Raw genomic sequence first — 25,708 nt, 5'->3', positions numbered from 1 at the left:
TCAGGAGATCGAGACCATCCTGGCTAACACGGTGAAACCCCGTCTCTACTAAAAAATACAAAAAACTAGCCGGGCGAGGTGGCGGGTGCCTGTAGTCCCAGCTACTAGGGAGGCTGAGGCAGGAGAATGGCGTGAACCCGGGAGGCGGAGCTTGCAGTGAGCTGAGATCCGGCCACAGCACTCCAGCCCGGGCGACAGAGCGAGACTCTGTCTCAAAAAAAAAAAAAAAAAAAGTAATTAAGGTTAAACAAGATCATTGAGATAGGGCCTATCCCATCTGACTGGTGTCTTTATAGCAAGAAGAGATTAGGACGCAGACACACAGAGGAGAGGCCATTTGAGGACGCGGGGGGAGGACAGCCCTCTAGCAGCCAAGGAGAGCAGCCTCAGAATGAAACCAACACATCTCACACCTTGATCTTGGACGTCAGACTCCACAACTGTGTGAAAAGAAGTTTCTGTTGTTCAAACCCCGCTACCTGTGTCCTTTTGCTAGGGCAGCCCCGACAAACTCATAGGGAATCCTATGACCAGTCTTTGTTATGAGAGCTGCCCCTGAAGTCACATCAGTTGAATTTCAGGATTCCAGATATCCTTTCCAAATAGCTGGGATGGGGTCTCTCTCTGTCGCCCAGGCGGCAGTGGCGCAATCTTGGCTCACTGCAACCTCCGCCCTCCTGGGTTCAAGTGATTCTCCTGCCTCAGCCTACTGAGTAGCTGGGATTACAGGTGCCCGCCACCACGCCCGGCTAATTTTTATGTTTTTAGTAGAGACGGGGTTTCACCATGTTGCCCAGGCTGGTCTCAAACTCCTGACCTCAAGTGATCCGCCCGCCTCAGCCTCCCAAAGTACTGGAATTACAGATGTGAGCCACTCTACCCGGCTGGGGACAGGCTTTTGAATGCTTACTCTTTAAAAAGAAAAAAAAAAAAAAGTGTATATTTAAGGCCTGCAATGAGATGTGTTGATACATGTAGTAAAGTGATGGCTACCTTCAAGTAAATTCACATATCCATCATCTCACATAGTTACCTTTCAGTTTTTATTTTTTATGGTCAGAGTACCTAAAGTCTACTCATGTAGCAAAGTTCCAGTATATGATACAATGTTATTAACTCTGGTCCCGTGCTGTACCTAAGAGCTCTCGACTTGTTCATGGACAGAACTGCAACTTTCTACCCTTTGACTTAGATCTCCCCGTTTTCCCCACTCACCCCACCTTTATGTAGAATGTGGAGGAAACAGAGACTGACGCACTATGTCTATCTGGTGATAAAACTCCATCATATTAGTTAGAAGGGAGGAGGGTAACGTTGCTTTTTTATTTCTGGAAATCAGAAATCATATTGAGACAAAAGTTAGCAAAAGGCGTCCGTGTTCTGTTCGGCTTTGTATTGGATCCATTCTGAATCGACTCCTAAAAACAAAAGGCTTTACCTTGTTCCTTCTTTCCTTGTTATATTTGGACAGCACTGTTTGGGTTATCATTTTTGTGACGCCTTTCTTTTATTTTCTGGGACTGTGGGTGATTTTGGCAAAGATGTATGACCCTTAACTCAAAAGGATGGGGTTTACAAGCTAACTGCGGGTGGGTTTATGAGCAGCATTATTCTGCAGGAACACAGAACTGTACAGACAGGGCAGACCACAGAGTGGGGCCTGAAGCAGCAACCTGTCAGCCTCCCCTTGCTGCAAACCCCTGCTCTGCCCCACTGGATCCCAGGTACACTTGTGGCCATGTGTGCGGGTGGGCTTGAACATCGCCACTCCCCCACCAAGAACAAAGACCCCGTCCCCAACACTGAGAAGAATATCAGCATGGAACATAAACGTGCCCCTCAGATAATCAAATATTTCACCCCAAACTGTCCACTGGGCCGTCACTGGCTAAAGCGAGCTGACTTTTCTGTATACACTCCATATCATTTTCCTGGATTATTTCCCAAAACTTGACAGACCTTAGGAAAGCTATTTTGAGGCTTTGCTGACAGTTTTTCTGGACCCACAGTATGTATTTCAGACATCTCAATAATAACTCTGTGACCTCATTCAGTGCGTATTTTTTTATGAGCCTGTGGGTATCGGTGCAAGGACACACGTTGTATTCTTATTTAAAAATCCCAAGTTAAAAACAACCCTGGCCTTTTGGCGTAATGGCCATACATCTGAGTTTGGACTAGGAGAGTGGCTTCGTTCACTACAACCTTTTACCAAACAATATTGAAGCAATGTTTTTTCTAAAATATGGTATAACACAGAATTCTTGGATTTGCTGAAATCATACAGATTTTCCTACGTTCGTTTGCTTGCCGCGTTCATGCAGGTGATTTTGCAAACGTGCAACCTGGAGTCCAGCTGTCTTGCTCTTCATGCTGGGCACTGTTTGTTCCTCTGCTCGCCCAGCACCATTTATATCACAGGACTCACAGGGAGGCAGAGAGAAGACACGTCTAGTTGTGTCCTTACGCACGTTTCTACTTAAAGGTGGGAGAAAAGAAGGGAAATAAGTCCTGAGCAAGGACCATGCCGCAGACAGGTTACCAGCCGCATTAAAGATGCCACCTGCCTTCAGTAGAAGGGCCTGATGACTCCCCTAAGGCCACTGTCTTCTTTACCCTTCAACAGAGAGAAGTCAGAGCCTCTGGGTACAAGAATACGAACCAAACACCTTGAGGAGTCAAAGTAAGAGCTCAGGCCTCTTCCAAGAACACCAAGCACAGGCAAGGCACGGAGTCAGGAGCTCTGGGTTGGAGCGCGTTCACCCACTGATAACACTGAGCGGGCGATTCACCAAAACCACCTTGGGCTGCAGCCTCTTGAATAGCAACTTAATTAATACATGTCCCGGAGCCGCCTCTTAGGGTTGGGTTAGTTGAGATAATGAACTTGGCCAGCTTTGAAAATCCGACAACAGGAAGTCTTTGAAACTTGCCAGTGGGCCTGATGTTCTGTGTGTGCCACTCCCATGCTGCTAGCGGTGCCTTATTTCCATTCTCTTTTCCCACCTTTAAGTAGGAATGTGCGTAAGGACGCAACTCGATACTGATTTGCTAAATTCAATGACATTCAAAGTGAAAATAATGCATATACTTGTGGATTATTTTCATTGCAAAGTTTGTTCATTCTTTCCCTATCGGGTGTGCATCGAGCGCCTGCTAAGGGCTGGGCAGAGTGCTAGATGACGGGAACTGTGTGAGCCAACGCCGGTGTGGAGCCTGTTTTCTGGGAGCTGAGAGGCTGGGGATGAAGAGGAGGCACACTGGACGTGGCTTGAGCAACCGAATGAGATGGCAGGTGTGATGCAGGCACACTGAGGGAGAGGCACGCGGTTCTCTAAGAGCATGTGAGGAGACTAGTAGGTCTGGGATGGCTGGGAGCTGTGACATTGGAAGGAGTTCACCATGTGTACAGGAGGCAGCAGCCTCCTCGGGAGAGGCAGCAGCATGTGCAAAGACCCAGTGCGTGGGAAGGATGGAGGCAGGGCTGGGGCCCAGCACTGGGTCCCTCCTACAAGCGTATGTCAGGGCCTCAAGGCCACTCTGATAACTGCTTTCCCTCCCCGAGCTTCCTGCAGTGAGAGTGAAGCTCACGAATGCTTTGGGCATGGCATGGCGGTGTGATCTCATTGTATAAGGTGTTTTGATTATGATTGGACTTTTGTACCAGGACCTATTTTAAATGCTGGGGGTGTCATGCTGAATGAGCCTGACCAAGCCTCTTCCTTCGTGGAGTTTGCCGTCTACTTAGGCAGGGGCTCAGAGAGTAATTCAGCAAACCTATAACTGGGCCATTCAATGTCAGACACTATGAGTGTTATGAATAGAAATAGATACAGTATAACAAGGGGCCAGAGGGGCCTGGAAGGCTGCATTGCTGTGGACAGGGAGGTCTGGGAAAGGCTTTGGAGCATGGGTGCTGGGGCTGTCCCTTCATCAGAGACTGGAATGATGAAGCGAGCCTTGCCAAAGGGTCCCCTCTCTGACTTGCTCTGGCACTCTGAGGGCAGGGGTCTGCCTCCTTGCCTTCTCTCTACCACACAAAACTGGTTGCCTTCCCCAAGGACCACAAAGGGGAAGAAAAGAAAACGAAGAAATCAGAAAAGATAAAACCAAGAGAGATCACCAAAGGCACGTGGTGCAAATACTGATCATATCAGTAAGAAATTGGTTTCCATCCCTGATTTGCTTTTCCTTTAAATAGGACATTCAGTCGTAGCTTCACTATAAAATTGATTTATTGTGTTGAAATAATTTCCATAGCAGGGGAACTAATTTGATTGTGTAGCATAAAGAAAATGTATGTGGGACAATGGGGAAGAATTTAGCCAAAATGAATCCAATATATTTTAATCTCTGCAATACAAATTATATTTTCAATTAAGAAGCTTAACTTGCATGTGTTCGGCAGGCAGGAGCTTCCCAGAGCACTTCCTGCATGTGTTTATGGGTAATAAGTCACTTAGCATTAAGAAGGTAGACCATCGTTAGCCCATGATCACCCAGTTGCCTCCTGTTAATAGCAAAGTCAATGCAAACCATCGCTGTGGCCATATTCGAGTAGTAAAATGGGGAGTTATATGGAAAGTAGAACTGTTATATTGGTGAACACGATTTACTAGACGGAACAAGGAAATCCTGAATTCCATCCCCTATGGGCCATGGACAGCCCATATTCACAGTCAAGTGTGAAAGTGGCTTTTGGGCCACCCGTGCCCTGCCTGGAAGCAGAGCATCATGTGGCCACGTGTCTGATCGGCTCTGCCTTACTAATTGTGTTTAACCTGAGCTCTGCTGCAGACAGACTTTGGTCTTTGCTCCATGCGTCCTTCCGGCTGACCTAGGAGTTGCTTGCCAGTGATGGGTAGAGGGCGAGGGCAAGATGCTAGCTGGCTTTTGTCCAGTGGTCCACTTGTCTGGGATCGCATTTCATCTTAAATCAACCCATGAGGTGGAGAAGCCATGATCACCATATTATGTAGGCCATGGAATCTGCCTCGCGGGCTGTTGTGGCAGAGCGGTCAACAAGTTAGAAGCCAGAGCCCTTGTACACTCATGGGTGCCCACAATAACTCATTAGGTTTTTTCCTTTTCTTACTCCCAGTCCCAGTAGCCGTCTAAGAGCAAAAGCTTCTGGGGCCTGACCTTGCAGACACTGGCCTTGGACTCACCTCTTTATAATTAAGACAAGAGCATGGAAGAAATAAAGGAGTCATTAAAAAAAAAGAAAAGGAATCTGGCAGGAAAAGCAGAGGCAGATGTGGAGCTGGTTTAAAAATCTATTTCGAGTCTTTCCAGCAGCTGGCTGGGTATTCGGGGGTCGCCAACACACAGGGGCCGGTGCAACCAAGGAGCAGTTGCGTAAGTCCTTGCATAAGTAGAATGAGATGCCCAGGGCTCCCTCCAGCGCGGCCACGTGGCTGGAAACCTGTCAGGTTTTATAGCATCAAATCAGACACCATGCACCAGGATGGAGAGCCCGGAAAGAGGTCAGAGCCGGGGAAGGGAGGTGGGGGCTGTAAACCCGACAGTAGCTTGAGGAATGGGCTCAAGGCAGATGGGGTGAGCAGAGGTATCCCAGGGACAGTGGTGAGCCTGAAACTAAACATGGGGAGAGAAGAGACAGAGACAAGAATAACCATGGTGGTAAGGTGGCAGATCCTTAGTTTAAAATCTGGCCACAATGCCATTCACTTAGGCACTCGCTTGTTTTAAAAATATTTATTGCCGGGCGCAGTGGCTCATGCCTGTAATCCCAGCACTTTGGGAGGCCGAGGTGGGTGGATCACCTGAGGTCGAGAGTTCGAGACCAGCCTAACCAACATAGAGAAACTCCATCTCTACTAAAAATACAAAATTAGCTGGGCGTGGTGGCACATGCCTATAATCCCAGCTACTACGGAGGCTGAGGCAGGAGAATTGCTGGAACCTGGGAGGCAGAGGTTGCGGTGAGCCAAGATCATGCCCTTGCACTCCAGCCTGGGCAAAAGAGTGAAGCTCGCGTCTCAAAAAAAAAAAAAAAAAAAATTATATACGTATAATAAATATATTATATATATATATATATAAAGCATTAGTTGTGGTGGGTGTAGAATGGATCTGCCCCCAGGAAACCCCGGATCTGGGGCTCCGAGTCATCTGGAGACTCCTCTGGAACCTTCCCTGTCAATTGTCCCTTCTCCTCCAGATTCTTCTACTGCAGGGAAGCTCTCTTGACCTCACCCTAAGCCTCACTGTGGACACCCCTGTTTTGTCCTTCACAACCAGACCACACAGAGTGGGTCCTGGGTCCCCAGCCTTCACTGACTCTTCATCTCCCTATGAGGCTAACGAAATCTGTTCTACTGCAGTTACCAGTGGTGTCCTCATCAGTAAGCCCACATTACCGCCCTCTCCAGTCTCAGACACGGTTGGTGGCGCCCTTGCTTTGAAGTGCTCTTGTCCAGTATCTTCCATGACCCACATCTGCCCCTTTTCCCTCTGGCACGTCTCATTCCTTCTCTCCCTCTCGCTTTATCTCTCTCCCCTCCCCTTTTCTCCCCTCCCCCTCCTCCCCTCTCCTCCCTCCTTCCCTTCTTTCCTTTCTCTATCCTCTCTCTTCTCTTGTCTTCTCTTCTCTCTCTCTCTCTCAAGCTCATTTTTTTTTTCTGCCCAGAAGAAATACTGACATTCTCCAAGGCTTTTTTCTCAGCCTTCTTTTTTAGGTTCTTATTCTAAAATCTCTCTTCAGTGCTCTCTCACTGATTGCCAAGGATTTCTTTATAAGTAGACTGAGACCAAGTTCAAAATGTACCTTCCACTCTTGACCTTCACTTGATCCCAGACCCCACTTTCACCTGTGTCTCCAAGACTGAACACAGGCCCCTCCAATCCCCAAGGAGGTGCTCTGAGCCCACTCCCCATGGTTGTGGATGATTCCCCCACCTTCTGCATGAGGTAGACACCCAGTCACCTCTACAGCCTCCTTCCGCTCAGCTGTACCCCTCCCCTCCCACCCCCGCCCTGCTAAATTTACTTTGTCACCCTTTCCAGACCAGGTCAGTTCCAGACATGACCTGGGTGCTCCTTCTCCTTAAAGAATGAATGAACAAGAGGCCAGGCACAGTGGCTCACACCTGTAATCCCAGCCAGCACTTTGGGAGGCCGAGGTGGGCCAGTCACCTGAGGTCAGGAGTACAAGACCATCCTGGTCAACATAGCGAAACCCTGTCTCTACAAAAAATACAAAAATCAGCCAGGTGTGGTGGCACACACTTGTAACCCCAGTTACTTGGGAGGCTGAGGCATGAGGATCACTTGAATTCAGGAAGTGGAGGTTGCAGTGAGCCGAGATCATGCCACTGCACTCTAGTATGGAAGACAGAGTGAGACTCTGTGTCAAAAAAAAAAAGAATGATAGGCCATGGCAGATTGGCACACACATAATTTTATAATTTTCTGTTTTTCTCTTGTTTTCCTTTTTTTTTTTTTTTGGAGACAGAGTCTCACTTTGTTGCCCAGGCTAGAGTGCAGTGGCATGATTGCAGCTCACTGCAACCTTTGTTTCCAGGGTTCAAGTGATCCTCCTGCCTCAGCCTCCTAAGTAGCTGGAGTTACAAGCATGTGCCACCGTCCCTGGATAGCTTTTGTATTTTTCTTAGAGACGGAGTTTCACCATCTTAGCCAGGCTGGTCTCGAACTCCTGACCTCAAGTGATCCACCCATCTCAGTCTCCCAAAGTGCTGGATTACAGGCATGAGCCACTGCACCCAGCCGGCACACACATCATTTTCTAAGCCAGGGTTTGACAAGCTGTAACTGATGACCCCAATCCAGCCCTCCATCTGTAGTGTGTGTGTGTGTGTGTGTGTGTGTGTGTGTGTGTGCGCGCGCGCGCACCCCACTAGCTAAGAATAGTTTTTATGTTTTTAAAGGATTGAAAAAAGGCAAGAATAATATTTCATAACCGATGAAAATTATATGAAATTTAAATTTTACTGTCTATAAATAAAGTTTTATTGGCACATAGTCATACCCATTGCCTTTTTTATTGTCAGTGGCTGCTATTGCACTATTGTAATAGCAGAGTCTGTTAGTAGACGCAGAAGAAACCGTATGGGCTGCAAGGCCTGACTTCTTTACTATCTGGTCATTTACAGAAAAAGGGTACTGATCCCTCGACTAGACTGTCTAGAATGGAAAGTGCACTGTTAAGAATGGTTGCGTCTTAGTCACAGACTGTGATCAATAATCAATAATCAGTCACTCTGATGTAACCTGAGAACATACTATATAGAAAGCGTGCTGTGGAGGATACCGTGTGCTTCCCCTTGTGCTCACCCCAGTCTGTTGCACAAGTTCTGGATGATTGATCAATGCTTGATCAATGCGAGGTCCCTTCTCCTTGGCGGGAAGAATGGGAAGCCGGCCCTCCCGTGCGGTGCATTTGGCATCTGAGCTGGTGTTCAGTGCTTCCCTCTCTGCTGGGTGAGGACCTTGCGGGTGAGGACTTCAACATAAAAATGAGGGGTGAGGGGCAAACACCAGACCAGGGTCACAGGAGACGTTGTCTTCCCCATGGCCGCTCTGCCCAGTGAGTTCACTGATTTGCCTAAGGGTGGTGCTGGTGTGTGTCTTGCACCGTGCCTCCCTCCAGCCTCTCAGAGATGTCCCCTCTGATGGGGACGTCTCTCCCGTGGATATTTCTGGTGGCTGAACAAAGTGCTTGTGGTTCCTTCCAGCCAATTGTGCTGAAGCAAAGGCGGGCCACTTAAATTGCAGTTTCTCTGATGTATCTTCTAAAAGCCAAACATCGTTATCCACAAAGGGTACTTTTGTGTAACACCAGGCACTTGAATAGATCTGTGGGGTCTTCCTCTGGGGGTGATGAGTCTGGGTTTCACCGTCCCCCTTCTCCAGACCACGTGGCCACTGATCCGTGAGGTGCACAGAAGGATGGGCAGTCACGGGCAGATTCTTTGAGTTCTGCCACCTACGAGCTGGGTAACCTGGGCAAGTGGCAAACCTCATTGACTCTTCATTGCCACCAGCAAATTGGGGAGAGTCATTGAGAGGGCATTTGTGAGCTCCTGGCCCAGCAGGTAGCAGGTTAGAGCTGCTTGATCAGTGGGAGCTCCCTTCTCCTTCATGGGAAGAACAGGAAGCCTGCTCCTCCCCTGCAGTGCATTTGGCATCCAAGCTGGTGTTCAGCACTTCCCTCGCTCCTGTGTGGTACCAAAGCCTCCTGTGGAATAAGGCCCTGCGCTGCTTCATCCTCCTGGGAGAGCGGGCAGTGGAGCAGGACGCTGCATGCCGAGCTGGCTCTTGGTTCTTGAGGAGTGGGAGCGGTGGCTCTCCCAGCTTAGCTGTGAGTGGTCCCGGAATGAAGGAACAGCAGGAAAACAAAGATAATCTCAAGGCCATGGAGAGGAAGTGTGAGGTAGATGCTGGCACAGGAGCCCATGGTTGGGGAGAATCTGCTTCTGATGCCTTCCACCCTGGCCCTCAAGTGTCAAACAGCAAGAGATGGGCTGAGCAAAAATCACCCATCTCAAATTCAGTTGACAATACAGCATCAGCCACGTCTCCTGGGAAACAGGAAGTGGCCTTAACCATCATCTGCCTGTCATCTCAGGCTTGCCATTAATCAGGCATCCATTAAAGAATTCTGTCAATAATAGAAATCAGAAATGCCTGGAAAGTAGATTTCTTGCAGGGCAGATGGAGAAAACAGCCTCTAGGTCTCTAAACCCCTTTGGCTTCCACTGGGGTTTCTGGGCGGGACTGGGGACCCACGTGCATGTTATCTCAGGGCAGCTTTCTTTCTCAACCCATTTTGCAGATGTGGCAGCTGAAGTCTCATGCAGCTCCCAGTTATGCCTCTCTTGGGGGAGAGCCCCACCACTGGGAGCTGAGCAAAGGCAATATTTCAGTTATTTTTTTCAAAGATACTGTGAGTTGGTCATCACTAGACACAGGTGTAAGTTAACTGTTATCTCACCACTCCGCTACCAGGTTATAATCAAAGAAAGTCTTATATCAAAGTCAGCCACACACACAGACATTTATGAAAAACACTTTTGCACAATCAGTGCATACAGTCTGTTCTTAGGCTTCATAAAACCCCTTTCCCTGTCATTTGAGGTGCTCCGCCTGAGCCTCAGTAAATGATTCATTAGAAACAAACCAAAAGTATTCTGGAGGCAAGATTCAATTTGCACTGATAGTCATCTTAGTGAACCAGCATCCTCCAGACCCACAGCTTCTTGCCACTAGAACATAGGGTCCAGTGTTGGGCACTGTCCTTCAACACTGGGCTTCTTACACACACACATCCAATCCACGCACAGCCCGGGAGAGTCCCTGAAACATTTTAGCTCATCCACATACCTTGCATGGTGTGGAATTCAACAAGGAGAACCCATTTCTCTAAATCATTACACTCATTAAGAAAACACAAAGCTCACAACAGAAAATGATTTCCAACTATTATCGTTCTGCGATTTCTGCTTTTGATCAAGATAAGGATAGCCGAAGCACCCACCCAGGTCACTCTCGTGGAATGCGGTTTTCGAATTAAAGACTGGCAACCAACTGATGGCTTGTAGCGCATCCTTTAAGCTGGCACTCACTGTTTGAGTACTTGAGAGTAATTTGCAGACTTCCTAAGTCTTTCATTTTGCTAACTGCGTGTCAGGAGCTGTTCTGGGCACTCTATGCAATGTGAGCTTATTTGATGGTTACCACCTAGGAGGCTGGTGTGCTCTTGACACCCATTTCCCAGATGCAGAATCTGAGGAAATCTGCTCAATGTTTACACAACCAACTGGTCAGTGGTACAGCCTGGATTTCATCTCTGGGTGTTTATTCCTGGAGTCCCTGCTCTAACCACCATGTTAACCTGCTTCTCAACACCAACCAAAGCTTGAATCCAGCCTTCCAAATCTCAAGCCTGGGCTTTTGTTAAGGAGGACGCTCAGGGTTTCTTGGTAGTCAAACTCCTGTATGTCCAGGAAAGAATAAAGACCAGATGGTCTTGATATGAAAAGGTAGCAGACTTTAACTACAAAATGGGAAAGGAGTAATTTGTTTACAAGGACAAAGTGGTGGAAACCGTTCTTAGGCTTAGGGTAGGTGATTATATCTTATCTCTTTGAATATATAGTCAAAGCTATATATTCAAGATACTGTGGGCTCCCTACCACACCACCACAAAAAAGTGAATTTTGCAATAAAGCAAGTCACACAGATTTTTTGGTTTCCCAATGCATATATATAAGTTATGTTTACACTATAATGTATTTTCTTAAGTGTGAAAAGTATGTCTTAAAAACACAATGTATATACCTTAATAGAAATACTTTCTTGCTAAAAAATGCTAACAATTATCTGAGGCTTCACCAAGTCTTCATCCTTCTGCTGATAGAGAGTCTTGCGCCAATGTTGATGGCTGCGGACTGATCAGGATGGTGGTTGCTGAGGGCTGAAGTGGCTGTGACAATTTCTTAAAATAAGGCAGCAGTGAAATTTGCACATCGTTTGATGCTTCCTTGCACACAAGATTTCTCTGCAGCCTGTGATGCAGTTTGATAGCATTTTGCACACACTAAAACTTCTTTTCACATTGGAGTCAATCCTCTCAAACTCTGCCAACTGCTTTGGCAAGTAACTTTATGTAATATTCTAAATCCTTTGTTGTCATTTCAACAATGTTATCAGAATCTTCACCAGGAGTAGATTCATCTCAAGAAACTACTTTCTTTGCTCACAAGCATGAGCAGGAACTCCTTATCCATTCAAGTTGTATCATGAGATTGCAGCAATTCAGTCACATCTTCACAGTCCACTTCTAATTCTAGTTCTCTGCTATTTCCACTACATCTGAATTTACTTCTTCCTCTGAAGTCTTGAACCTGTCAAAGTCATCCATGAAGATTAGAATCAACTTATTCCAAACTCCAGTTAATGTTGATATTTTGACCTCCTCCCGTGAATCATGACTATTCTTAATGGCTTTTAGAATGCTGAATTTTTTCCAGAAAGTTTTCAATTTACTTTGCTCAGATCCATTAGAGGAATCACTCTTTCTGGCAGCTATAGCCTTATAAAATGTGTTTCTTAAATAATAAGACTTGAATGTCAAAATGGCTTCGTGATTCATGGACTGCGGAATGGATGTTGTGTTAGCAGACATGAAAACAACGTTCACCTCCTGGTACGTCTCCATCAGAGCTCTTGGGTGACCAGGTGCATTGTCAGTGAGCAGTAATATTTTTGAAAGGCATCTTGTTTCTGAGTATCAGGTCTTAACAGTGGGCTTAAAACATTCAGTAAACCATGCTCCAAACAGATGTGCTGTCATCCAGACTCTATTCTTGCATTTATAGAGCACATGCAGAGTAGATTTAGCGTAATTCTTAAGGGCGCTTGGACGTTCAGAATAACCAACAAGCATTGGTTTCTACTTAAAGTCACCAGCTGCCTTAGCCCCCGGCTACAGAGTCAGCCTGTCCTTTGAAGTTTTGAAGCCAAGAATTGACTTCTCCTTCCTAAACATGAAAGTCCTAGATGACATCTTCCAATATAAGGTGGTTGCATTTACACTGAACATCTGCTTTTTAGTGCAGCCACCCTCATCAGTGGTCTATTCTAGGTCTTCTGGAGAACTTGCTGCAGCTTCTCCATCAGCACTTGCTGTTCACCTTGCACTTTTATGTTATGGAGATGGCTTCTTTCCTTAAGAATCAACCTCTGATAGCTTCAAACTTTTCTCCTGCAGCTTCCTCACCTCTCTCAGCCTTCATAGAATTGAAGAGAGTTTAGGGCCTTGCTCTCAGTTAGGCTTTGGCTTGAGGGAATGTTGTGGCTGGTTGGATCTTCTATTCACACCACTGAAACTTTCTCCATAAAAAAGTTTCACCGCTAAAACTTTGCCCAATGCAAGCTGAGAAGATCCTTCGGAGACCTCTTTTGAAACACGTAGCAAAGAAGATGACAGAAGCTGCCATCTTTTGTATCTTTACCATACTTTCAACAGTAAGCCTGTTTCATTTTCTTATTTGTGTGTTTACTGGAGTAGCACTTTTAATTTCCTTCAAGAACTTTTCCTTTGCATTCACGGCTTGGCCAACTGGCACAGAGAGGCCTGGCGTTCGGCCTGTCTCCACTTCCTACACACCTTCCTCACTCAGCTTTGTCATTTCCAGCTTTGGTTTCAGGTAAGAGTGTGTGGCTCTTCCTTTCACTGAACACCCAGTGGCCATTGTAGGATTATTAGTTGACCCAATTTCAGGATCATTATGTCTCAGGAATAGGGAGGCCTGAGGAGAGGGAGAGAGACAGGGAAAAAGGCAGTTGGTGAAGCAGTCAGAACACACACAACATTTATCCATTAAGCTCTCTGTTGTAGATGGATGCAGTTCCTGACACCCCAAAACAGTTACAAGAGTGACACCAGGCCAGATGTGGTGGCTCACGCCTGTCCTCCCAACACTTTGGGAGGCCGAGAAGGGTGTGTCACCTGAGCCTAGGAGTTCGAGACCAGCCTGAGCAACATGGTGAAATCTCGTCTCTACTAAAAATACAAAAATTAGCCAGGTGTGATGGTGCACACCTGTAATCCCAGCTACTGGGGAGGCTGAGGCAGGAGACCCTCTTGAACCTGGGAGACAGAGGTTGTAGTGAGCCAAGATCGCTCCATTGCACTCCAGCCTGGGTGACAAGAGTGAAACTCTGTCTGAAAAAAAAAGTGACATCAAAGATCCTTAATCATAGATCACTATAACAAATACGATAATAAGGAAAAGAGTTAGAAATATTACATGGACAGTGACAGTTGAGAAAAGTCCGACGTGCTCAATAATTGAATGATAATAATTCTGAGCCACTATAAAATCAAGGAGCTGAAAGCTCTCAGCTACAAGACTTTCTCTTTTCCTAAGAGCTTTGACAGCAGCCGGGCTATCATGGACATTAATCTCCTCAATTCTCCTTTGCCCACTGCAAGCTGAGAAGATCCTTCAGAGACCTCGTTCGAAACACACAGCAAAGAGGATGACAGAAGCCGCCATCTTCTGTATCTTTACCATGCTCTCAACGGTAGCTACCAATTATTGAACAGCTGGTAGGACCCAGGCTCTCTATAGACGCTGAGGCTTCTAATCTCCTTCTTCTCAAGACCTCCATAAGGAAAAAGAGTTCAGAGATGTTATTAACTTGAGGAAGGTTGCACAGCCTCTAAGTGACAGGACATGAATCAACATGACCTGTTACTTATAGATCACTTATGAACTTGAGGCTCCTGCTCTTTCTAGTTATTATTTGACCCAATTTCAGGATTGGGTAGCGGGGCTTGAACAACAGAAACTTCTTTTCACACAGTTGTGGAGTCTGACGTCCAAGATCAAGTGTGAGATCTGTTGGTTTCATTCTGAGGCTGCTCTCCTTGGCTGCTAGAGGGTTGTCCTCCCCCCGCGTCCTCAGATGGACTCTCCTCTGTGTGTCTGTGTCCTAATCTCTTCTTGCTATAAAGACACCAGTCAGATGGGATAGGCCCTATCTCAATGATCTTGTTTAACCTTAATTACCTTTTTTTTTTTTTTTTTTTTTTTTGAGACGGAGTCTCGCTCTGTCGCCCGGGCTGGAGTGCAGTGGCGTGATCTCCCTGCTTCCTCTGCCCATCCATGGCTGTCCTTCACTCATCCAATTAGTGATCACAGGACAACAGGAGGAGCCTGGGAGAGGAGGCCTGAGGGATGGACACTGGGGTGCCGAGGCAGAGGTCTCTGGGGTGAGCAGGCACTGGGGTGCTGGGGCAGAGGTCTCTGGGGTGAGCAGACACTGTGGTGCTAGGGCACAGTCTCTGGGGTGCTGGGGCAGGGTCTCTGGGGCGAGTGGGCACTGGGGTGCTGGGGCAGAGTTATCTAGGGTGAGCAGACACTGGGGTGCTGGGATGAGGATTCTGGAGTCAGCAGACATGGGGTGCTGGGGTGGGGACTCTGGGGCAACCCAGGACCCTTCTTCATTTGCCAGGACGGAGTCTTACAGTCAGGCTTTGCCCTCTCTCGCGGCCTCCCCCAGCCGTAGAGACGTCTCACTTCCTGATGTTCGCTGATGGGCATTTCTGATGTGTTTGTCTTGGAGGTGTTTTTTTCATTACCCAAGCTGCTGCTAAATCCGTCAACACTTATTTTGTGAAGTTGAAACAGGTGGACCGGGCAGGATTGGGAGGAGGTAGAGGCGAATAAGAAGGACCAAGTAGGGGAGAGTGGAGGGAGAGTGGGTGACCTTTGAGATTTAAAACATAATCCTGAAATTCGACTGTTAGTGAGGATGGGTTTGATGCTCTGGAGGTGCAAGTTGAGGGAACCTGCCTACCTTGATTTCCACACTGGTTCCTCCCAACATTTGCTCACTCCACGTTAGGGCTCATAGTGGCTCATTGTCTCTAAGCTTTGGAGGGAGCATTTTAAGGTCTTTTTGATCAACGAGTTTTATTTTTTGATGACCTAGAAACAGGTGTGAACTCTCCGACTCCCCACCAAAAGAAAGTAGGTGGAGAACTCTTCAAAATTTGTAGAGCGGATGTATCAGAACTAAATCACAACTTTTCAGACCTTGGCAAAATTTTCTATAAAGGACCAACACAGGCACCTACTCAGCACTGCTGGTGGACTGGGGACATGGCTGGGTCATCCCTAGTAAAAGAGTCTTGCTGTGTTCTAATAAAACTTTTTTTAAACCACCTCCCGCCCATTAAGATGGCTACGTCAGAAAAAAAAGAGGGAAATAACAAGTGTGGATGAGGGTGTGGAGAAATTGGAACCCTTGTGTACTGTTGCTGGGAATGCAAAACAGCACACCCACTATGGAAACTAGTAGGATGGTTCCTCTCAAACTTTAAAATAGAATTACCAGATGATCTGGCAGTTCCACTTCTGGGTATCGTCACCTGAAGAATCATGAGGTTCATAAATTGGGAACACAGAGCTTTATTTCTCATAAAGGGTTGCAGCCTGCAGGCCAGCCATTCCGCAGACTAGGAAGCGTGGCCTCCAGCTTCTGCCAAGAGCAAGCGCTTCCAGGGAGGAGGAATGAGACAGGAATTTATGCTGAGTGGGTTGGCTAAGTATACATGCTCAATAAGCTGTAGAAGAAGTCATGAATATTAATGAAGGAGAAATACACACATGTGCGATTGAGCCATGCCTCTTTGTCTTTGTGGGTCCCATGGTCAAAAAACTACCAGCATTAGGATGACCTGAGGGTGGAGGTTTTGGCCCTCTGATGTCAAAAGGCCAAACAGAGGCCACGAAAACCCTCACTGCACATCCTCCTTAGACGGGCCAGAGCCACCCTGCAGTTGGTGGCCTCTCAGCAGGAGGGCATGCAGTGTGAAACTGGCAAGCTGTCACGTGGAAACTGCAAAGAGGGAGGGGAGTCCAGTCGTGGCTCAGACAGGTGGCTAAAGGTGATATAGGAATGAGTTGTCTGCTTCTTGTTTTCTAGAGCCAGTTTCTGCTTCCTCCTTAGGAGAGAATTCATCCCATCATGGTCATGGCCTGACTCAGTTTTTGTTGTTGTTGTTGTTGTTGTTGTTGTTGTTGTTGTTGTTGTTTTTAGATGGAGTCTCGCCCTTGTTGCCAGGCTGGAGTGCAATGGCACCATCTGGCTCACTGCAACCTCCGCCTCCCAGGTTCAAGCGATTCTCCTACCTCAGCCTCCCGAGTAGTTGGGATTACAGACGCCTGCCACAACACCCAGCTACTTTTTGTATTTTTAGTAGAGATGGCCAGTCTAGTTTGAACTCCTGACCTCTGGTGATCCACCCACCTTGGCCTCCTAAAGTGCTGGGATTACAGGCACGAGCCACGGCGCCCAGCCTGGATTCAGTTTTTAAGGCTTCTCTGGGGTCCCTTTGGCCAAGAAGGGGTCTGTTCAGTCCTTTGGGAAACTTAGGATTTTATTTTTATTTCTCAGTCTATATCCAAAGTAATTGAACATAAGGACTTGAAGAGATATTTGTACACCAATGTTCATAGCAACATTATTCATAGTTGCCAGAAGCTAGGAGTACTCAAGTGTCCATCAACAGATAAATGGGTGGTATACACGATGTGGCATGTGCATCCAAAAGTCTCCTTTTCCTCATATGTAAAATATTGGGTGATACATACCCCGGAAGACTTGTGAGCATTAAATCGCATGATCTATGTGAAAGCAATGACAGTGTCTGGAACTTAGTGGGTGCTCACCACATGCTTAGCAGCAAAGCAGCAGAAACTAGAGGTGGTCGTTTGGGAGAGGATGGAGGACCCGGTGGCTGGGAACTGACTACTTTCAGGATTTCTTACCTTTGGCCCATGACAATTCCTTGGCCAGGAATACTGTTTTGGTGGAAACTGGGATGGTATGCATACAGCATGTCACTCTGTTTTAGACAAAGGCCCGGTAATCTGGGCTCATGGAGACCCAAGTGGGGATGACACGGCCTAAGGCTAGAGTAGACGCGCCCTGGGAATCCTCTGTGTTCTTGTCGGCATCGTAGCCCACGCCTGTGCCTAGCAGGGCTGACCAGCAGAAAGGTCTGGGGCAATTTAGGTTTCAGTGAAGAGTTTGATGGATGTTTAAGCTTTTATCGATATGAAAAAGAAAAGAAAGGAAATCTTGGAAAAAAGAAACTCACTGTAGTGCAGACAGGAAGTAATAGCAATGAAATCTTTTGGCTTTCCTGCTCCTGACCCCAGAGGTCTCTTCCTCGCTTTAAAATCCTCAGCCTCCCGCCCTCTCCACCCCGTTGCCCACAAGCAAATAAATATGCAGACTCCGGAGCCCCACATCCCTGTCTCTCACAGTCTGGCCCAGTGGATCCCTCTCACCTCATTCCCAAAACTTTCTAGTGACATTGGTCTTCCCACCGTTTCCCAAATCCCAAAGACACGAGGCAGGTCCCACCCAGGCCCCCAGCTTTGCATTACTTTGCTCTTGTGATACTGGGGGTCTTTCCTGGAAGTCACTTCTTTCCATACCTGTGGTTTTCATTTCCCCATCAAGGTCCCCAGGTAGGAAGTCACTGGCCATGTGAGTCACCACCGGGATGAAGGAGCCACCCTGCCACGTGCGGGGAGGTGCCAGGAGACAGACCGGCTGAGATGAAGCATTCATTCTCTCTCCTTCCCATGGAACTGAAGTGACATTCTCTGCATCTCTGTCACCACTTCACCTTAACTTGCCTCTTCCCAGCATCCCTGAATTATGCAGAAATCATTTGAAGGCAAATTCCCAGCTACTATTGCTAGACTCATTTTTCTGCAGGGATGGAGGAATGTGTCGCTTTTAATTTGTTTCCTTTTTTTCCCACCCATTTTGGGTAAAACATTGTGTTAAAAGACACATCGTCTCCACCCCCAAAGCAGCCTGTTTTCATGCCGGAGGTATTTAAATGCCCTCTTATTGAAGTGTACAAGCTAATTATGTAACGTAAAGTAAGTTTAGGGAAGGTATTTTAAAACCCCCACAGCTTCACACTGTGATGAAATGGGGCTGTGTAACCACTGGAAGTTCCATGCCTTTCTCCACATTCTCCCTCTGTAGTAATGAGGCTCCTCATCTTCCTGTTTTATTGGCAGCAAACACTGGGTAACAGGGGTGCTAGAAGGGCCTGAAGCTCTGTCATAATCAAGGGCCTATAATTGTGCCAGGAGCCTGGAATAGTTAAATTGGTTCCTGATTGCTTTGCACTTGCTAAGTTCCCCTCTACTCAGTTAACACATAATTATTTAGGACTGTGCTACTTTTATTACTGGCGCATGGCTTTCCAAATAGGCAGCTTTGGGGGATGGTCTCCTGCGGGAGTCCACGGACTGCGTCCACCCGCCCCTTTTGTCCAAGAACAAAAGCAAGGCTGGCGGGACCTCCTCTAGAACGTTTGTGCTTCCGAGAGGCTCGGACCTCGGCAGGTGCCTCCTGCAGGCAGAGCCTCGCCAGCCACACCAGCCTGTCTCCCAAAGACGCACAGAACTGCAGAATTCACAGGGCTTGTCTTTCTCTTTTACTAAATGCGACTTAACATTCTGTAAGGTGTCAAGGGAGAATCATATCAGTGTTCAAATAACTTTGTATCATGTGGTGATGCCTCTTCCTTACCCTTAATCTAAAAAGTCAAAAAACAAAACCTGTAGGTTCAAAGTTCCACGGAGCTTAGAGGCACTGTGGTTGAGCGCTTTCATTTGTTGGTGGAGAATATGAGGATCTCGAAAACTTCAGCAACCTTTTTTGTTTTGACATTTTTTAATCCTATTTTCAATTGACAGATAATAATTGTGTATGTGTATGGTATGCAGTGGATGTTATGATACATGCATTCATTGTGGAATGATTAAATTGAACGAATTAACATGTCTGTTCCCTCACATACTTCTCATTTCTTGATGGTGTTGAACAACTTTCTGAAGGTCAGGTAGCTCCATGTTTAAATGGACATGAAGACATCGATAGATAGATATGCTTGAATTAAGACTTTAATTTTACAAATGTGTGTATGTGTAGGCTGCAATTAAACTCATGTTTGACACTGTCAAGAATTAGTAGTTTTTGTTTCTAATGGAGTTAAACGTCCAGGATAGCAGAGAAAGAAGTCAGGAAAGCTTCCTGGTTTGTTGTTGTTTTAATTGCATTGGCTTGGGAGTGAACCCATCTCCCTTTCCTAGTGGCCTCACATTTTTTTAAGTGGATAATGTTATGACAAGTTTGATAAAGATGATGCCTCTGGCTTCCTGGAGACAGGAATCAATTACCAAGAAGAGATAACATTTCTCTCCATTGAGCCATTAAAAAGAAAATTCACAGGCTTCTAGACCTTATAGCTTTTTGAACCTTTTTAGGTTGACATAATTTCCCTGTGATTCTTTCGGGATTATTTATTTGTATGTTTGGTTTTATCTCCTGAATTTTAGATTACAAATAATCCTTCCATAGATTTTGACCATTTTTAGGACAGCATTCCTGAAAGCATTTAATTCTCACAGCATTTTTTTTTTTTTTTTTTTTTTTTTTTAGAAATTACGTAATTCTCCTGGCTCAGAATAAGACATAACTTGTGTGGTTCACAAGGTATTTGATCCCTTCCCCCTGAGTTTCTGGCATTTCTGGTAGAATCCCTAATGAGAAGTTTGCATAAGAAGAACCTGAAGAGAGCTGAATCCCACCACAGAAAACCTACCTGGTTTTCTGCAAGGACTCAAGAAGAGCCAGAGGCAACCAAATACTCTAGCCTACCAAATACTGAGGCTCCCATTTGGGCCAGACCCTGGCCTTCTGAGTCAGCTCCTTCATCCATTCATTCATTCACTTATTCTTCCATCCACTTATTCATTCTTTTCTGTGTCAGTTACCTAGTGAGCATATACTGTGCACCAAATGCTGACTCAGCACTGAGGACACTTGGGTGAACAAGCAGATGTGGCCACTGCCTTCGAAATACCTATGCTTTACTCACAATCTGGAGGGCTTCTCTTACCTAAACCCAACTCCAGCAGTGTCCAGCACAGGTAGAGTCGTCAGGATGCAGAGTCAGGCACAGTCATACCCCGCACGCCCTAGGATTGCCTGCTGGACAAAGGGCTATGATCCTGCACTGTGTAGAGCCCTTCATTTAGTTTGGCAAGGCATCCTCCCATCCAAACACTTGGCTTAGCCTGCGATCCTTCTCATATTCCTCTGTAACAGAAAGCGGATTTGTATGCAAAAGCTTCTCATTTGATTTTCTTATTTATTTTCCCTACTTTCACATTTATTAGAGATAACTTATGAATTACAGTAACTAATAGTTTTTTGTTTGTTTGTTTGTTTTTTGAGATGGAATCTTGCTCTGTCACCCAGGCTGGAGTGCAGTGGCACAGTCTCAGCTCACTGCAGCCTCTGCCTCCTGGGTTCCAGTGATTCTCCTGCCTCAGCCTCCTGAGTAGCTGGGATTACAGGTGCACACCACCACGCCCAGCTAGTTTTTGTATTTCTTTTTTTTTTTTTTTAGACGGAGTCTCACTGTGTCGCCCAGGCTGGAGTGCAGTGGCACAGTTTCAGCTCACTGCAAGCTCTGCCTCCCAGGTTCATGCCATTCTCCTGCTGCAGCCTCCCAAGTAGCTGGGACTACAGGTGCCCACCACAATGCTGGCAAATTTTTTTGTATTTTTTAGTAGAAACGGGGTTTCACTATGTTAGCCAGGATGGTCTCGATCTCCTGACCTCATGATCTGCCTGCCTTGGCCTTGGTCCCAAAGTGCTGGGATTACAGGCATGAGCCACCACGCCCAGCCTGTAATTTTTTTTTTTTTTTTTTTTTTTTTTTTTTTTTTTTTTTTTTTAGGTAGAGACAGGAGTTCACCATGTTGGCCAGGCTGCCGTCTTGAACTCCTGACCTCAGATGTCTGCCCACCTTGGCTCCCCACACCACACGCAGGCTAATAGATTTTCTTACCAAAAAGTTAGTCTCTGGTTTTGTTTTCTCGCTTGCCTCGTTAGCGTGACTGGCTGAGGCGCTAGCTGTGTTTCCGTCCCATCACGTTGTGGGGTGTAGCATATTCATTTATAGCGTGTCCTGGAAGTTTCTGTGCAAGTGACCACAGGCCCTTGACGCGGTGAGCCAAGACATCGTGATCTGTTGTTTTACTGCACTGATTATGGTTTTATTTTGACTCTTTCCTTCAGAAGTTTTTCTTCATGCTCTTGAATTTCCACGTTGGTTTTGTTCCGGCATTTAAAAATTCCTATCCGGGAATCTGGACCTCTACAGAATCTGCCTCTCAGCCCTGCACTTTCTCAGTGTGTCTGTTTCTTAAAAGGTTTTGTCAGCCTTCACATTACTTTAGCATGATGTGTGTGTGTGGTGTAGGTGTGTGTGTGGTAAGGCGGGGAGTATGATGTGTGCCTTGTGGGTGTGTGCCTTATAGCATACCATATAATATATATATTTTTTTTTTTTTTTTTTTTGTTTTTTTTTTTTTGAGACGGGAAGGTCTCGCTCTGTCGCACAGGCTGGAGTGGGCCAGTAGGCGCCATCTCGGCTCACTGCAAGCTCCAACCTCCCAGGTTCATGCCATTCTCCTGCTCAACCTCCGAGTAGCTGGGACTACAGAGGCGCCGCCACCACCACCCGGTACTTTTTGTATTTTAGTAGAGACAGGGCGTTATCACTTGTTGGGTAGGATGGTTCTCGATCTCCTGGACCTTGTGATCTGCCTGCCTTGGCCTCCCAAAGTGCTGGGATTACAGGCATAAGCTACCGTGTCCGGCCGACGCATTTTTTTTAAAAGTCATTTTGAGAACTGTCTTTATTTAACTAGCTGCAATTGTCCCAGAGCTTAATTAGAAGCAGCATATTGCAACTGTTTGGGTGCTATCTTGAGGCAAAATAATTACCCTATAATAATAATGTGTGTTTTAGTAAACTTGTCATTATTGTCATAGAGGGCTGGAAAGAGTGTCTTCTTAAAGCCCGTGAGGACCCTGGGGTACTCTGCGAATAGCAGCGTTCTAAAGCTGAAGGAAAAAATTAAGTGAAAAAAAGTCTGTGTGAGTGGTCAGAAGCCCCATGTCCTTATGCATCATGGCACAGCCCACCCTGTAATGACAAGAAGGTGTTGTATTCCACTGACACTTGGGGGCTCTTCCGTGATCCCTGGGGTTGCTGCGTGTACATCCCCAGAGGCTCTCTCAACACAGTTACCAAGGTCAGGTGGGTTACTTAGACCATCTCTCTAGCTCATACCCTGTACTTCCAGAGGCTGAAGGTGACAGGACAGACCCCAGCCCAAGACTGGTGGCTGATTGGAGTTGCCAGACATCTACTATAGACAAAGCATGTCCTGAATTTTGCAACTTTTGTCCTGGATCCTTTATTAATTTGTCAGGATGCCCTAAATGTTCTGTGTTCAGCTTTTCTTTTTTCCAGTCAATTACAGAATTCAGCAATAAGAGCTATTTTTCAAATTTAACCGGGCATACCCTGCGGCTGAGGAATGCTGCTGCCCAACCCGTGCTCTTGGTTAATGGAGAAGGCAACAATGCCTGCATCCCTCCATTAATAGTCACTTAAAAACACTCATTCCTCCTTTCTGGTTATATTTTAATGTCCCCAGGGAAGAAGTCAAATAACTCCGCCTGCAGTTTCTTTAGTGACCAAAAGAACAAACTCCGTGACGGGCCCTTTATCATAGCTGTTTTGGTCCCAGATCCAGCTGATAGGTTTCTTGATGAAATAATGTCTGCGAATCCCTTTCTCAGAGCGGCAGGCGGTGTGAGTGTGAGAGAATCTGCAGTGACCGCGGGTGATAGGCGGGAGATGGTGGTGGAAGGTGGTGATGGAGACCTCCTTAAAACCCCAGGTGGTGAATTTCTTCTTCCCTCCTCCCTGACTCACTGCCTTTTAGCAGCTGTGGCATGGCCAGGGCATGGGGAGCTTCTCCAGGAGCACTTAGCTGAAGAGATAACGCTGTCAGAGGACAGCAGTTACTAGTAAGTAACCTGCATTTCCCTTCTACTCTGGCTGTTCCCTGCTTCTAAATAGAGAAAGTGGAATTAAGTTTATTATCTGTGACCTAATGCTAATTCCTCTTACATCCTGCCTTTGTGCAAAGGGATAAGGGCCATTTAAAAAGTAGTGGACGAAGCTTTAGTATTGTCAACACTTTCAAGGTTTATAAAACAAATCTATTGAATGAACAAGAATGTGAGAGACAATATTCTAGAGTCATGTGTGATCGTCCAAATTGTATATTTTATTATAAAAAGTATGTAAAGTCATGGTATTATAGAGTGTTAAAATTATACATTATCAATGAATCAAGAAATTAAAATTCCTGATGAAATTCTTGTCAAATCACTTTCATGTCTATTAAAGCTTTTAACTTTTTCTGTAGTAAAATAGTGGTCAAAATTAGCATGTGGAAAGTAGGCCAGTGATACTGAAGTCGTAAGCGATGCTTCCAAGCCTAGAGATATTGCAGCAACCTCTTCCAAGCCTGATAGTCCCTTGCGAAGAGTGCTTTCAAATGGGTAACTTGAAAAAGCCAGCTAAGCAAAGATCAATGGAATCATAGAACATTAAGACATGGCAACTTGAGAAAAAGATTTAATTTGCACCTTTTTTTTTCTTTTTTTAAATTAGATTTTTTTTAAGTGATACTTTTCAAATGTTACTTTCAGAAGCTGTTATTTTGGTCTATTTCTTTCATCCTGCATGTGCTAATTTCCTTGATTAATTTGGAGAACATCTGCATATAATTCTGTGGTCTTTTCATTGGCAAAACCTCACAGCTTTGTGCAAGACTTGGAGAGTTCACATTCCAGACAGTCTGGGATTGTATCTAATTGAAATGCCAAACCTACCGAAGTGCCAGAGCATAAGTGTATAATTATGTAATTTTCTCTTGATCTTTCAGAGTCTTCCTGCGAGCAATTAATCAGTATGCAGATATGCTGAACAAAAAATTTCTGGATCAAGCCAACTTTGAGCTACAGGTAAGAGAAGAGGTAGACACGACCTTTGTGGAGAAATCATGTTGGAACAAATTGCTGGTCTGAGCCAATATCCTACAGTATTTCTAATCCTTGAACTTAATTGGTCTCCCATCCAAGATGCGGAAATGGAATTTATAGTATGTACTATTGGAACCTGAGGAGTGAAAATTATGCCTTTGGAGTATTTGCTTAATTTAGCAAGGAAGGAGATAGAGTTGTTTCAGAGAGAAGCTATTGAATCAGAGTGACAAGGAGGAACTCTCCAAGCAGGGAGGCCACCGAGTCCCAGTGTGTGTAGCTGCCAAAATTGTCTCAGCTCATCTTACTGTGGAGGGAGGATCAGCAGAGGAGGAGACGTGGGTCTGCACCTCGAGCTCAGCTTGCTTTTATAACTCTGTGTTCCCCCCATATCCTCTCTTGGCCTTGTGCTACTAGCAGTGGCTTTTACCAGGCCAGAGACCCTGCCCCCGAGACCCCATGGTCCATCGGAAATGCTCCTTTGGTGCATGCAGTGTGAGAGAGGGAATGTGTGTGTTTGTGTGTGTGTGTGCGTGCATGCTGTGGGGATTGATTTTTGCCTGGCCTGATTTCTTACTGTGCATCCAAAATGTGTGGCTCTCACTTCCATTGTACTCTTGATGTGTTTCTGCTCATAATGATTTTATCAGCCATTATTATTACTTAGTTGTTATTTTAGTATAGTTTACAAATTTTTGAAAGGCATGCAGATACAAATGGCATGTTTATTTCCTGGGCAACATGGTTCACTCTCTCAAAAGGAACCCGAAGAATTTTTGTTTACCCATTCGGTGATCCAACCCCAAAATAAGTTACCCAATAGCAAAAATTATATAGCCACCTGCTTTTCCATTTGCATTGCCCTTATTTTTAAATTTTTTAATTTTAAATTTTTATTGTATTGGCATTATAGGACATAATTAGATAATAATATATCGGGTGCCATATTTCTAAACATGTTACTTGTTTGTAATTTTTTTTTAACATTTTCTCTGCCGAATGCTTGTTTTCATATGTCATAATAACATACTTTCTCCTGACACAATGTATATGTGCTGAATATCAGTTTAGCAGGTAAAATAGGTAACATTCCTTCCTACCCCTTTGCTGCCTCTCACTGCTCCTCTGCAGGAGTAACTTTTAACTCATTGTTCTGAATTCTTTGTCACGCTTTCAGCATTTATATGGGCCTGTGTGTGTT

At 45.7% G+C, this 25,708-nt stretch overlaps 1 protein-coding gene across 4 annotated transcripts in view; it reads left to right on the top strand.

Moving 5' to 3' along the window:
• DOCK1 (dedicator of cytokinesis 1) overlaps positions 1–25,708 on the top strand; it is a 487,728-nt gene that overhangs the window by 348,002 nt on the left and 114,018 nt on the right. For all 4 annotated transcript variants that reach the window (XM_017858668.1, XM_017858667.1, XM_017858670.1 and 1 more), the window contains one exon: positions 24,411–24,489. In XM_017858668.1, the coding sequence (XP_017714157.1) occupies positions 24,411–24,489 (79 nt within the window). The remainder of the gene's footprint in view (positions 1–24,410; positions 24,490–25,708) is intronic.

This window comes from Rhinopithecus bieti, unplaced genomic scaffold (assembly GCF_001698545.2).
Source record: "Rhinopithecus bieti isolate Rb0 unplaced genomic scaffold, ASM169854v2 scaffold_42745, whole genome shotgun sequence".
NCBI lineage: Eukaryota > Metazoa > Chordata > Mammalia > Primates > Cercopithecidae > Rhinopithecus > Rhinopithecus bieti.
The sequence above is the reverse complement of the archived record's forward strand: the minus strand, read 5'-3'. Positions and strand labels throughout refer to the sequence as shown.